This window comes from Sinocyclocheilus anshuiensis, unplaced genomic scaffold (assembly GCF_001515605.1).
Source record: "Sinocyclocheilus anshuiensis isolate Anshui unplaced genomic scaffold, SAMN03320099.WGS_v1.1 scaffold152, whole genome shotgun sequence".
Classification (NCBI taxonomy): domain Eukaryota; kingdom Metazoa; phylum Chordata; class Actinopteri; order Cypriniformes; family Cyprinidae; genus Sinocyclocheilus; species Sinocyclocheilus anshuiensis.
The window spans coordinates 2570197-2584273 of record NW_015555781.1 but is presented as its reverse complement, the minus strand read 5'-3'; the positions used below and the strand labels follow the sequence as shown (position 1 = coordinate 2584273).

At 37.9% G+C, this 14077-nt stretch overlaps 1 protein-coding gene across 1 annotated transcript in view; it reads right to left on the bottom strand.

The window, feature by feature from the left end:
• Nucleotides 1-11586, bottom strand: part of LOC107674633 (protein sidekick-1-like) — a 370868-nt gene extending 359282 nt beyond the window's left edge. The window contains exon 1 of the mRNA XM_016468661.1: nt 10473-11586. Coding sequence (XP_016324147.1) covers nt 10473-10809 — 337 coding nt within the window. The 5' untranslated portion in view covers nt 10810-11586. The remainder of the gene's footprint in view (nt 1-10472) is intronic.
• Between the last annotated feature and the right edge of the window lie 2491 nt (nt 11587-14077).

Genomic DNA, 14077 nt, shown 5'->3' with positions numbered 1-14077 from the left:
CAAATCGGTGCTCGTTCACGTGAGTGACAATCACGCAGTGTGAATTATCAAAGACGCGATCTGAGGTAATCGCCGACACGTCGCCGACGCCCGTGAAATATTTGGCATGCTGAATATCTGGAGCTGGCGGCGATTCACAATCACGCAGTGTGCACTGATTTCTGACTGAAAACTACATCGGCGATGACCTACAGCCAATGAGAGACCAAGATACAGGGCAGAGGGAAGTTCGGGGAGGAGTTATAGACCAGAATATCAGTATTTTAATAGATATATGAACAATTATATCATACAGAAACAAGCACAAACATTTGCTTGACCAGCCACAACATCAGCATAACAGTTACTGCAAAATTATTTACCTCCAACTCTCTTTGCAGAACACCCAATCCCTGTTCCCTGCATCTCCCTCCTGCATAATCTGTTTTTCTTTTTCTCCTTGTAGCTGGAAATCAGCTCACAGACAATTTGCGGGCTATATATATATATATTAATAATTACAGTCTCGCTGGAGAACTCCGGTCTGACGCACTCGGGTTCTCGCGTTATTTCCTTATCACTTCTCGCGTGTGTTTTGTTGTGAAACGTAGTTTGCGGACCAGACAGAGCTGTCGGCGATTCTTCCTATTGTGAAGTCATGCAGTGTGAAACCCCCTGTCGCCGATCCATCGTGCAATGTGAACACAGCATCAACTGAATGCGACCCCAGATAGTCACGCAGTGTGAAAACAACAGCGATCTGACGAGTTTGAAAATCGTGCAGTGTGAACTCGGCATGACCGACCGATCACCGATCCGGGCCGATCATGAGGAAAATCGGGCGATTCCGATCCCTGGCCGATCGATCGGTGCATCTCATATATATATATATATTTAATAAAATAGCCTACAGGTATATAACATTAAGTTTGAGGCAACAGGTCAAATCAAAATTTATTTTAAACACTGCTAGGCTGAAATGCTAGAAGTGTCGGTTTGATTTGACTTTCAAAGCAAAAATTAAATTGAATTTTGGTTCCCACACAAAAATGTCTAGGGCTGTTGAAAGGTCACTGCTGGCCATGTTTTAGACTACTGAGTTAGCAAAGCCCATTATCTAGCATGAGTCAAACCCATCTTGTGTCTATAATACACAATAGCTGAAAGCGTGCCAGCTGAACCTCAGGAATTATCTTATTAGCTTACATATGGGAGTCATTATAAACAGGAGTACTGTTAATGGTCAAAGACTTTTATTGTTGAGGTAGATCGCAAGCCTGCCAAGTATCACAACAGGTGACTGCACTCTGTAAAATGGGCTCTAATGTCAGCTAAAATTACTGAAAATCAAAAAGCCCTGCCTAATCCTGTTAGGGATCGACAGTCAGACAGGCTGAGCAACTGTTATCATATGATAAATTATTCACCACAAACATGTCTGTTGTATCTGATGAACATGAGTTGCACGACAACCTGGATCCCTTTGAATGTTAAAGACATGACACAACTGACACATTTTATATGTGTAAATCACCCAGTTTTATTATATCAACAGAGCAGTTTTATTTGTATTTTTTTGGGCTATTTCAGGTATTCTTTAAAAATACCTAAAAATATAAGAATCTCTGAAATGCATGCTTCTCTCTCAGATATGTTTTGTCAGTTAGAATAATCTGCTTAGCTAATCGATGTAGCATCAATTAATCATTGTTTTTTTTTTTGGTGACAAAAAATTGCTAGCAGTCATTTTCAACTCATTCATCTCACTGTGTGTGCTTTCCAATTCAATAGAAAGAGCAACCTCTCAAATGCAACCTACTGTAGTGTTACATTATAGAACACATTTTGTTATGTCTATTACGCTTAGCAATGTCGTGTATTTATTAACTTTTATACAACAGTTCTATGTTTACTAGTTTCTAGACAGACTGTCAGTCTGTATATTAATGGTGGGATTTTTCAGTGACTCATTCTGCAAGTTACATTGTTATGCTAATATGTGGCAACAAGTGACTGTATGAGTTAATTATTATGAGTGAGTCATTTAAATCATTCATTCAACCAATTTGTTCAAAAAGACTCAAAATCTCACTTTCCTTATCAATGAGTCACTGAATCATTTCCTCAAAAATACAGAATAATTCAGAACGAATTGTGTTGTAACAGTTATGCTGTTAATTCCAAAAATAGCAATACCATAACCTAATTAGACCTATTATGAAGTTAATGACATCACAAACAGAGATTGTAGTATTTGAATATTAAGGGTCAATGCTCTCATTGAGTTTGATTGTGAATAATATTATCCAAAGTAATCAAGCAGTAACTGTCATGTAATCAATAGTGCTGAAGAACTTCATGAAGAGATTTAAAATGAAACTGATATCATGTACTGATTCCACAAATTTGGTAAAAAATGAACTTTTTCGTAGCATGTATCCTAAGAGAATGAATTTTGAGTTGTGAATCTTAGTAAAGTTTAATAAATCAGTATCACTCAAGCAAGACTGTGTTAATGGCCATTTACGTATCTGCACAACAAGTACAACAAATATGTAAAAAGTACAGAGATGTCTCAAAGACCTGAAAACAATCTGTGTTTGTGATTTCATTAACATCATAATAAGTCTAATTAAGTTATATGGTATTAATATTTGTAGAATTAAGAGACAGTGCGGTGACTGTTCTTAATTAAAGAAGTACATTTAATTTTTAACATTTACAGAATTGTTAAATACTTCTAATCTTACTTTGTGGCAGTCTGTCATCTGTTTTAATTCCCAGTGTTATACTTGGCCTTAGGTCGACAGTTTTACATTCTTGCCGACTTCATCAGTAATATATTTCTTCTATTTTATTCATTCTTCAAATGTATAAATTCCAATTAATTTTCTATTCCATTACATCTGAACCCTGACAATAATAAGTAGCCATCCATTTTACTCTTGATGAGATTTGAAATGCATCTCAAACTTGAACTGATCCCAAATAAACTCATATTTAAAATTATGAACATGAAGTATGCACATTTTGTAGTTCTGTCCAACTAAGCCTTGCCTTTCTGCTTAAACTATGCTTCTATGTAAAAAGGCTTTTTGAATTATAGGGATATTCAAAATGACAAATTTCCTGGACTAGTCAGGGGGTTGCCTGAAGAACTAGTTAGCTAATTAATCTTAAGGAAAACCCTATATAATTAAGCTGGTTTTGGGCTTGAGACAGAGCTAGACAGAGTGCAGTGGAAAGGAACAGAACGCAAGAGGTCTGGAGATGCATTTTTAAAAACACAACACAGCAAAATTTACTACATAATGACCAAGGGCTACAAAAATAAAAGAGGAACAAACAAACAAAAGTGGTCAGTTTTGCTGTGTGCTTTGGGTCATTGTAATGTTGGAAGGTAAACCTTCCCATTGACAACTTTCTGGCAGAGGGCAGCAGATTTTCCTCAAGAATTTGACGGTATTTTGCCCCATCCATTTTTTTTTCTATCCTGACAAGTGCCCCAGTCACTGCTGCAGAGAAATTTGTGATATTGCAGAGAATTTGTGATATTGTTGTCACATGCACACAATGACAACACTTTGTCATAAATTCCTGCAACTGCTTCAGAGTCGCTGTAGGCCTCTGGGTAGCCTCTCTGACCAGTTTCCTCCTGGCTCTCCAAATACCTTCCACTTCTTAATAATAGACTTCACTGTGCTTCTAGGAATTGATAAAGCCTCTGAATTGTTTTTATACCCATCTCCTGACTTGTGCCTGTCCACAACTTTATCCCGGAGATCTTTTGACAGTGCCTTGCCACCCATAGTTCATTGTTTGCTTCAGCTGCACTACCAAGGACTGAAATGCTCCAGCAAAACTCTTTTCATGCTGAGCTGATCAAAATTACCACAGCTGATCACAGTTGAAAGTCAAATGGTTTACAAGTCATTTTTAGAAGGGGGTGATCCTTTTTCCAACTCAGTGTTTTTTAATTTATTTATTTATTTTGACATGTTGGTATTATATCTTTCACTTGGATGCTATAAGTTGCACTGAGTAAATACAGCTGGATAAAACAAAAACTGTGTCCGTCTTCATTTCAGGCTGCAAAGCAACAAAATATGATTATTTTAAAGGGGGGTGGTTCTTTTCTATGCACACTGTGTTAGTTTACAAATAATGCACCATGGTAAAAAGTGTTTTGAGGTCATAACATAGTTGAGCAAGGATCCACACAAAAATAATTCTTTATTCATATTATAATCTGCCCCTGTAATCATAATTTGTGTGACAAGGAACAAAAGTTGTTGGTGTTTTATTTCCACTAGTGTTCATTTCTCCTGGAAACTGCAGTGAAATGTATGTATAGGTAAGTTTAGGTGCAGAGTCACATATTTCCAATAAGCCTGGGTTGTCAAACTGACTAGATGGTTATTAGTTGGCGATTGTGACCTAATGATTATTATGACAGAACACTTAAATAACAATGCCAATTAAATAGGGTATTGATGTATTTTGTATATTTAAAACCCTGCTGATTACAGATTGCTCATGATTGCTTTGACATACCCTGACAGCCCGCACTGATAACATAATGGCTCACACATCTTCTTAATTGTGATGAGATCTTGTCAAGTTCCAATAGATGCTCAGTGAGGCTTTTTCAGTATGACAGTGTTTATAATAGAACGGGCTTTTCTTTAAGTAAAAGTTTACATTTAACTACCAAATCAGTAGATTTTTTGCCTTTATTGTATTGTAATTTTACATTAATTAAATGTCATTGTTTGCTGAATCTTTTTTTCGTGTAGTAAATCTTTTTTGAGATATGATTTGAAGTGTCAAATCTGGTCATAGAAATTAATTTACTTTGCAATTAGCTGGAAACGCAATCAAAGCAATACAATCAAGGAAATAAAATAACGGCTAATTTACCCAATGTTACTTGTGGAAAAACAACTCTTAATTTCATTAACCTTTATGAAAACAACAGACTTGATGATTAACCTTTCTTTAAAGCAGCACACGAAAGGGAACTAAAAAAAGGTATTTATGTTAAGCAGAACTCACACAATTTGTCATGCCAGGAGTTGTACTCATCATTTTAATTTAGAAGATAGGAGGATTCCTCAACTTTGACATGAAATACTATGTGGTATCCTTCACCTTGACGAGCTGGCAGTGCTACACAGCTGTGGAATGAATGTCTGCACTTGCATTACATGCATTCACAATGATTTGTGTACAAATCAATAATCAAAATGATGGCAGCAGGGCTCAACCCCCAGTTTCCCCCCAGTAGCTCATATTTCTATTTGTCCAACCAATATTTTCACTTGCCCCTCCACAAGACTTGTCATTTGTCTTTACAATATATATATGTTTTTCATATATATATATACAAACACACATATATATATATATATATATATATATATATATATACATATATACACGTGTGTGTGTGTACACAATACATATATTACAAATAATTTAAAATATACTACAAATACCTTAAATGTAATCCCATGACGGCAACGATTCTGAATTATACAAACATTTTTGTTGCTATATGGTACAAAATTTGTATCACTCTGACACTATCACATAATTTAGAAATATTTACAGAGTCACAACGATGTTCAATAAACAACAAAAAAAACACATTTTTAAGTTTGCAAGTCATTAAAGACACATGTACAGTATATGAAACGTGACTTTTTTTACCTAAAGTGACGCATATTCTTCATATACAGAAGGACACTGCAGAAAATGAACAATTTAGCAGGAGCTGATTGCACAGATGGCGAGGCAATGAAATTTAAAAGTTTACAGCCATAAATGAGTCGGGTGGATGTGTCTGCTGGCACATCTAGCAGATGATATACGGGCACCAGCACTTTCTTGTGGACGAAACTACATTTACCTGCACAGCGCTCTGGCACAAACATCATTAGCCCAGAGACCTTTCTAGAAGCACGGCAGGGGATTGTGCACCTGCTACTGCTTGACAAACTCCCTCTCTGCCCGGGTGTTTGGTTTTAAGGGCACTGTGGTCCTCTGCCAGACCCAAGCAGCCAGAAAATTCGACTGCCAGCAGAAGTTTATGATTTGAGACAAATATAAACACCTGCAAAAAGCCAGATTTGCCCAGATTTTTCCCGCATCAATACGAGAGCCAAGAGTATTTTTAGAGTATAAATGGCAACTTTGTCTTTCAAACACAAAAAGTAACCATTTTCTTAATGTTCCCACTTTTGGCTTATCTAAAAATAAAACAATAACAGCGGCTTTGAGATCTTAAAAACCTAATCTTAACACTCAGATTTATATTGCCATGTTGAATGAAGCAAAAAGGTTGACATGTCAACCTCATTACAATATGCTAGCTCCGATAATGCTGTTGGCTTCTCAATTCAGATCAATAATATCTAGCCCATTCCCAGAACAGTGCTGGGAGCTCTCCAAACATCAAAAGACCTTGACACAGGACTTGGGAACTGGCTGACACTGCATGCACCTCAACAACTTTGCCGAACCTTTATAAATTAAATAAACTATATAAAGTTGGAAGCATGCAATAAAAGACTGCAAATGTGAGTCACGGTAACTGTGCACGCCTCCACACACACAGAAAAAGGTTGTCTGCTTTCCCATTTCTCGGCTGATGTGAGGTCAATGCATCCTCTTAAGAGAGAATTCAAGGACTGTTTCCGTATGTTTAAAGTTAATTAGTAACCCCAGCGGCGTATATAAAGTAGTCTTTGGAGCATAGCTCTGACAGTATTCATTAAACATACAAATAACAGATTGGTCATTTCAGTTAGGTGGTGCATTAAGATATGGGATATTTACTCTAAAGATCACTCAATATGAAAAGAATATACCTTAAAGGAATAGTTCACCCAAAAATGAAACTTTCCTGAAAATGTACTCACCCTCAGGCTATCCAAGTATATTAGTTTGTCTCTTTGAGTCCAAACTGCTGATAAAAACATTACAATAATTCACAAGTAACATGACTCCAGTCCATCAATTAATGTATTGTGAAGCAAAAAGCTGTGTGTTTGTAATAAACAAATCCATTATTAAGACATGTTCAAACTGTTGTTTTCAGCTACAACATAAGTCCTGTATTCATTCTCCAGTGAAAAAGTTGTCTTGTCTGACCAACATACATGTATGTTGGTGGATTTTGATGTGAGAGGACAACAGGGGATGGACTTTTTCACTGACTGGAGGAAGCGTTATTATGGATTATGGCCATATTTTGGCCAGAAACTACAGTTTAAAGGTAAACTGCCTTAATGATTTGTGGATTATTGTGATGTTTTTATCAGCTGTTTTGGACTCTCATTCTGACGGCACCCATTCACTGCAGAGGATCCACTGGTGTGAAAGTGATGTAAAATTTCAACAAATCTGTTCCAATGAACAAACTCATCTACATCTTGGACAGCCTGAGTAGGGAGTAAATTTTCAGCAAATTGACATTTTTGAATGAACTATTCCTTTAAGTGGATACACTCTCTCTGGCTACAGTGATAGGGCTTTATCTTTAGTGAGTGTTCATCTTGAAGGACAAAAAAACCCCACTTAAAACAGAACCTCACACTTGAATATTTCAGATAGTTATATGGCATTTTAATTATGCTTATTCTTGTAGAGAGAAGTCACAGTTTAAAAAAAAAAAACACTGTACCTAAAAGCAGGTTTTTAGGCTTCACATATTTCTGTCATTTATTTTTATATTTATAGCTCAATCTAGTCAGTAGCTGGTTAAAACACCTTTAAATCCCTTACTGAACATCAGTTTTGTTTTGTTTTTTCACAAAAAAAAATGCTGCCACTAATTTTATAGTGCCTTCAGGAATGCAAATGGCACAAGTGACAAAAATACCTGTATTGTGGGTGGAAAGAGCTTAAAGCAGGATGAGGTTTTAATTCACAGGAATTTTGGTGTCTTTTTTTTTTTAGATCATTTATCCTTTTGATTAAAGGGAGAAAATGACTCTAATCTGTGGCGTATTAAGGAATTCAAAATGTTCTTTTTAATGAGGCATGCTGTTCAGGTTATTTTTCAATAAAAATAATTTGACAGAAGAATAAAAGAGCCTGTCATTAATAGCCACACATGGCTGATCATTTCTATTATACCCCCCAATGTCTAAAACAACTAATTTCATAACAAATAAACTGCATCAGTCCTGTCAAGACCAGTTCCATCATCACATAAAAAAACACAATAAAGCAAACATCAAGAGTTCTTACAACAGCACTAACCAATCACCATCAAGAGTTCTTACAACAGCACTAACCAATCACTTTCTTTTCTCAGCATGCCAACTGTTACTCTTCTCCCCAAGTGGCCCACTATACATATGCAGTAGTGATGGGAAGTCCGGTTCTTTTCCGCGAACCGGTTCTTTCGGACAGTTCGTTTCAATGAACCGGTTAAAAAAACCGGTTCATCGGTTCTTTTACGCCCTAATGTAATGACGTCATTCGCGATGACGTAATGATATCAAGTCTATCGTCCCAGGCCTGGATGAAAATACACATTCAAATATATAAAGTCAGTAATCATAACTTCAGTCAGTTAAAACATCATAATCATGATCTGAAAAGTTTACAATTAAGTTTTGCAGCTAAGCACCCAAATACAGTAACAGGCAGTGATGTGCATACGAGGATTTAAGTCTTGAAGATATAAAGTAAATAAATTAGTTGTCATCAGCGCAGAAACCATAATCCACTTACTATACATAATCCATTGCGATTTATTTGTTATTAAATAAACGTACGTTTCACCAGATTGCCCTTTATTCAAGTCTTCGGTTTACCCGCACTCATAGCATTAGCACAGAATCAGTTGTCCAAAAGAACCAGTTCGCTTCATACGTGCTGTGTGTGTCAGTCATAGTAGTTACTGTTCGCTACTGTTCGGTAGCTTCACACTGAATCACGCATGCACAGTATCATCAGCTCATCGGTTCTCAAATCGGACGTGTCCGAAAGAAACGGTTCTCGGTTGAGTGTACCGGTGATCCGAAAACCAATGCAACCGGTTCTTGACTCAAGAACGAGAACCGCTCCAGCAGTGGGCGTGTACGTTCATTATCCGGCTTGCTGCACAGATGCTGCTCTGCTCGTGTTCATCTCTTCACAGCAGTTCAGTCAGTGTACTGTTTGAGTAAATTAATTACTCCGGGATATTGGTTTATTTCGAATCAGAGGGAGTGTCAGCCACGTTTAAAAAGTGAATAACTTAAGTAATTTGTGGATTAATGCTTACACTTTTCAACGATTCAGTCCGATTTGGTGAACTGGTTCAACCGGTTCACTAAGAAGAACCGGTTAAATCGAACGATTCGTTCGCGAACCGGACATCACTAATATGCAGGCATCATATTTTCCCTGTATGAGAAACATTACAGAGGGAATAACAACCAAAGGATGCATATGCCATCTGTGACCATGCATGCAGTCTGACCTAATGACCCCTCTATTGTTCAGGTCCAGAGATCTCAGCTCAACTGTCTGTTGCACAGGCAAACAGATATTTGACATTCCATTATCATTGAAATCAAGTTCGGCAGTCTTATGACATCAGTGACAAACACATTGATCATGCACTATTCATAATCTCCAATATGAAACCATTATGTTGATTCTTCGACATTTTTGTCCACTTGGATGATTTTAAAGGGTTTTTTTCCCCCCCAAATTTATTTATTTTTTTTTCATTTTGAAGAACAGATTAAAAGACATTTAAACTTTTGTACTGTGCCAGTGCTAATTTCTGAAATCGATTAGCCAAAATTGTTTTGGAAATCCACACTTTTAAACTTCCCCCTGGTTAAAAGCAGATACATTCTACCTTGCATTTCATCAGTTTGATACTGATGTGTACGATTAGTATTTTCAAAACTGCTGCTATTAAGCTGAACATTTTGAAGAACAATAACGTTTTTCCATAAAGCTTTATATTTGGTTATGGTGGTTTTAATGCAAATTGACAGGGGAGGGGTTTCATTCATTCATTCATTCATTCATGCATTAATTAATTCATACATAAATAAATACTCATTACCAACCTGGTTCATTTTTAATTTAAACTTTAAAATAAATTTTATTTCAGAAAGAGCTAATTTATTTTTAATAGCACACATTCCAACTTGACTGACTGCTAGCTAGTTAAATTGTGTTAGCATGTTCAAGGCTTATTCAACTTTCTCTCTAAAAACGGATCAAAACATTACAATCGCACATAACATCAAAACTCCAGCCCACACAAAACAATATACCAAAATTCCCTTGAAATCTGATCAAGGCCAAGATCACATATTTATTCCAGGGAAGCAGCCAACACGTTTTGACAGTTTCATTGTCAAGTGGTGAAAGTGCCTCTAATTGAAGAATCACCCATATATCCGAATACTGAAGTGTTTCATATGAAGCTGCTGTGTCATATTCAAAGCCCATCAGGTGGTAATAGTTTTTCTTACCTTGTGTGACCGCTCTCAACACGTGGAAGCGCATGCAGAAAAACGCCCACCAACTCCAAGTGCACCATGCAAACTTTCTCTTTCCGTTCCCGCTGACATTCCTCCCGGAGAAGCGTGTAAAAATCTTGGACGTACTCTTAGGATCACACATGATGGCATTCTCGTCCACACATGCGAGAAGTGCCGCTGAGTAAGTGCGCGCCGTGGCTTTACGGGAACCGTCGCCTCCTGAGTAAACACTGTCCTCCTCCACTACCGTGTTGTGTTTCCCAGGTCTGTGTGCTTTAGGCAGACCTTTGAATTGTCTCTCTGTGGGATCAGATCCACTGGCGCCCATTCCGGTATCGCGTGCGCTCCGTTCCGCAAGTTTATGAACGAGAACTGACAGTTAGAAAACGGTGCATTCCGTCTAGTCGAAAGTTCCCGGTGAGGGCGGCAAATAATGTGCTTTTCATTAACAGTTAAATGCAGCTACTGCGCGTGATGCCCGCGAAAGCGCGCGATCGATCACTGCACACACGTCATTATGGGTTTATGAATATACTGAGTCTGGCGGTAATTACGTTTATGCATTACACTGATGACACCACACTGATTCACTTTACAGGATCCAGTCAGCCTTTTTAGTACCCACTTTAAACACACACACACTTAATATATCCCCAAAGTGCGTGAATAGTCGCGAGATCCGCTCTTACTTTGCAGATCCAGTTGCATGCAGTGCTGCTCCTGCTGTTATTGCAACATGTTGCAAACCATAACCAACCAAACGGTCTATCGACTGATGTGCTCTAACTATCGCTAAGAATCCAGACGGTTATGCAGCCACGTAAACCAAGTCAAAGACACCCACAAACTGTATGCGTACTAATATGACCTCTTAAATTCACCGGCAGTGCCTGATGAAACGACGCCGCGAACAGGATTCTAAAAGCGAATCACTAGATAGATATCGCAAGGAATCCCAGGTGCTCCGGCGTACTTTTGAGCAGCTAAAGCAACAAGCGGCTGTTGGTTGTGTACGTGCGAGCAGAGCTCCGGCTCACAGCGAACTGAAGCGAGTGAAATGTAGACTAGTGTACAGCCAGGTCCAGCGCACTTATAGCAACTTCCATTGAGAGCTGCAGCCGCTCTCTGTCTGTCTCTCTCACTCACTCACTCACTCACTCACCTCCGCCCCACTAAAGACTCAGTATTGGCTGCTGCTGCCGGAGGCAATACTTTATACAGTCCTTCAGAGAGATTCAAGTATTGCAGCAATGCTGTATGTTTGTAGCCTATATATATTACGGGTGCGAATTATACGGAGGGTTTGGAGGGTCTTATCGCCCTAAATATGTTGTGGGTTGGGGAGTTACAATACATTTAATTAGCCTGTAAATAGCCTATTACAAAAGGAACATTTCTGCAGCGTTTTAAACTACTTTTCGGTAACATAATCATAACCAGTCAGACGTTTGCAAAAACAAAAAAACAATCGCGTTCGCCTTAAATAACCACAGCAACAGATTCAGATTCACACGTATTTATAAAGAAATTAAAACTAAAAACAACTTGTAAAAAGTTGTCATTGCATATAGGCTTACATACAAAAATGTACCTAAATGAGAAAATAAAACATAACTACAAATAAAGTAGGCTATATAGCTAGATAATAACAGAATTGGCCTATTACGGTAGGTTACACAAACAAAATCATTTAAAGTATTTCAGGTCTATAAATCACTCTGGAATTAATAACTAATAATAATCAAAATATTATGAATATTATGAATGCTTGCTGTCTTAAGTAAAGATCTCACATTTATTTATTATTGTTTTAAAGTAGCTTCATATTTCAGCAGACACAATGATTATTTTTTTAAGGACTTTATTGTAAACTGTTGCTTAAAGGGCACAACAGATGCCCATTTTCCACAAGTTGGTATGATTCTTTAGGGCAGGGGTCACCAAACTCAGTCCTGGAGGGTCGGTGTCCTGCAGAGTTTAGCTCCAACTTGCCTCAACACACCTGCCAGGAAGTTTCAAGTATACCTAAGACCTTGATTAGTTGGTTCAGGTGTGTTTGATGAGGGTTGGAGCTAAACTCTGCAGGACACCGGCCTTCCAGGACCGAGTGTGGTGACCCTTGCTTTAGGGTCTTCATAAAACGTCTACAACATACTTTGGTTAAAATTCCTCAATGGTCGTGTAAAACAGTGCCCTTTTTACCTTGTCAAAAACAGCTCTGGGCTGCGTTTCTCAAAAGCATTGTAAGATAAGTTGATAGTAGAGAGATTGGTGGCAATAGATCTTACGATGTACTTAGGCTTACGATGCTTTGGTAAACACAGCCCTGGTCACAGCGACCCGTTTCGGTGCATGTCTCTTCAAATGATAATGAGCTCTGCTCACCCCACGCTTCTCTTCTGTTTTTTGTATTCGGTGGTGCGTTACAACCAAAAACAAAACTAATCCACTGTGTCCTCAGTGGCTCTGATATCAGGAGAAAAGTAAGACGCTAATGTTCACTTTTACATCCGACTACAAAACACCTGCATTGCTTACAAGACATTGTTGTCGCTACAGCTGCTCGAGCGCAGAGAACTGGTTGTGGCTAGAAGGGATACAGCAAAAACCGGAAGCTAACATTAAACTTAATTTTCTACCAGATTGTGTTTTATTAACGTCTACACCTACCCTAACCCTAAACCTACCCCTTACAATAATGCAAAAATAGTAATTATTTTTGTACAGTGTGAGAAAAATTACGCTATATTGATGTGCGCATGCCCAGTAGTTTTTGCTGTATCCCTTCTAGCCAAAACCCAGAGAACTGGCTGAGGGTGGAGATATGTTAATACAGGACAGTTCATCAGCGGTCGTGGGTGGGGCTTGATCAATATGACATCATACTGCTCAGAAAATAAAAACAGCTTGATAATTGAGACTGTTTAAGTTTTTTGGGGATTAATAAAGGAGTGAATGGATTTTTATGATTGTAGGGTGGTTGTTTCCACACACTGCTAAGACAGTGTGACATTTATATGCAAGCACCACGTAAAAGTGAATTTTGCATCCGATGTCTCTTTTAATCTTGATATTATTCATTAAGGTCTATGCAACACAGTAAAATGAAAGATATGAAATAGGATAAGTTGTAATGTTGTTACAACTTATTTCTCTCATTCACAGTTTTTGTTGTTCTGTCCTCTATCATCAGATCAAGTCATCTCACACACTTCCTGGTTGTTTATGTTAATTAACACAACTCAGGCTATGTAAATATGTGTGAATCAGCTTTCTGTTCTACAGAGATAAATAGCTTGGCTTAGCCTTGATGTCAGAATAAAGAAAATTGACCCGAAAGGGCACAAAGTTGCATGCTTTGCAAGTGAATGATTCCATTAAATAGTTTGAGCTCTTAGAGTTCATGTCCCACTTTATGAACAGTAGGATATTGTAGGGATTTTATCAAACTTCTAACCCTCCAAGTATTAAACTTTGGCATATAAGTCATCCCACACTTGTGTTCTCTTAAAGGTCCCATGACATGCTGCTTTTTAGATGCTTTTATGTAGGCCTAAGTGGTCCCTAGTACTGTATCTGAAGTCTCTTTCCCGAAA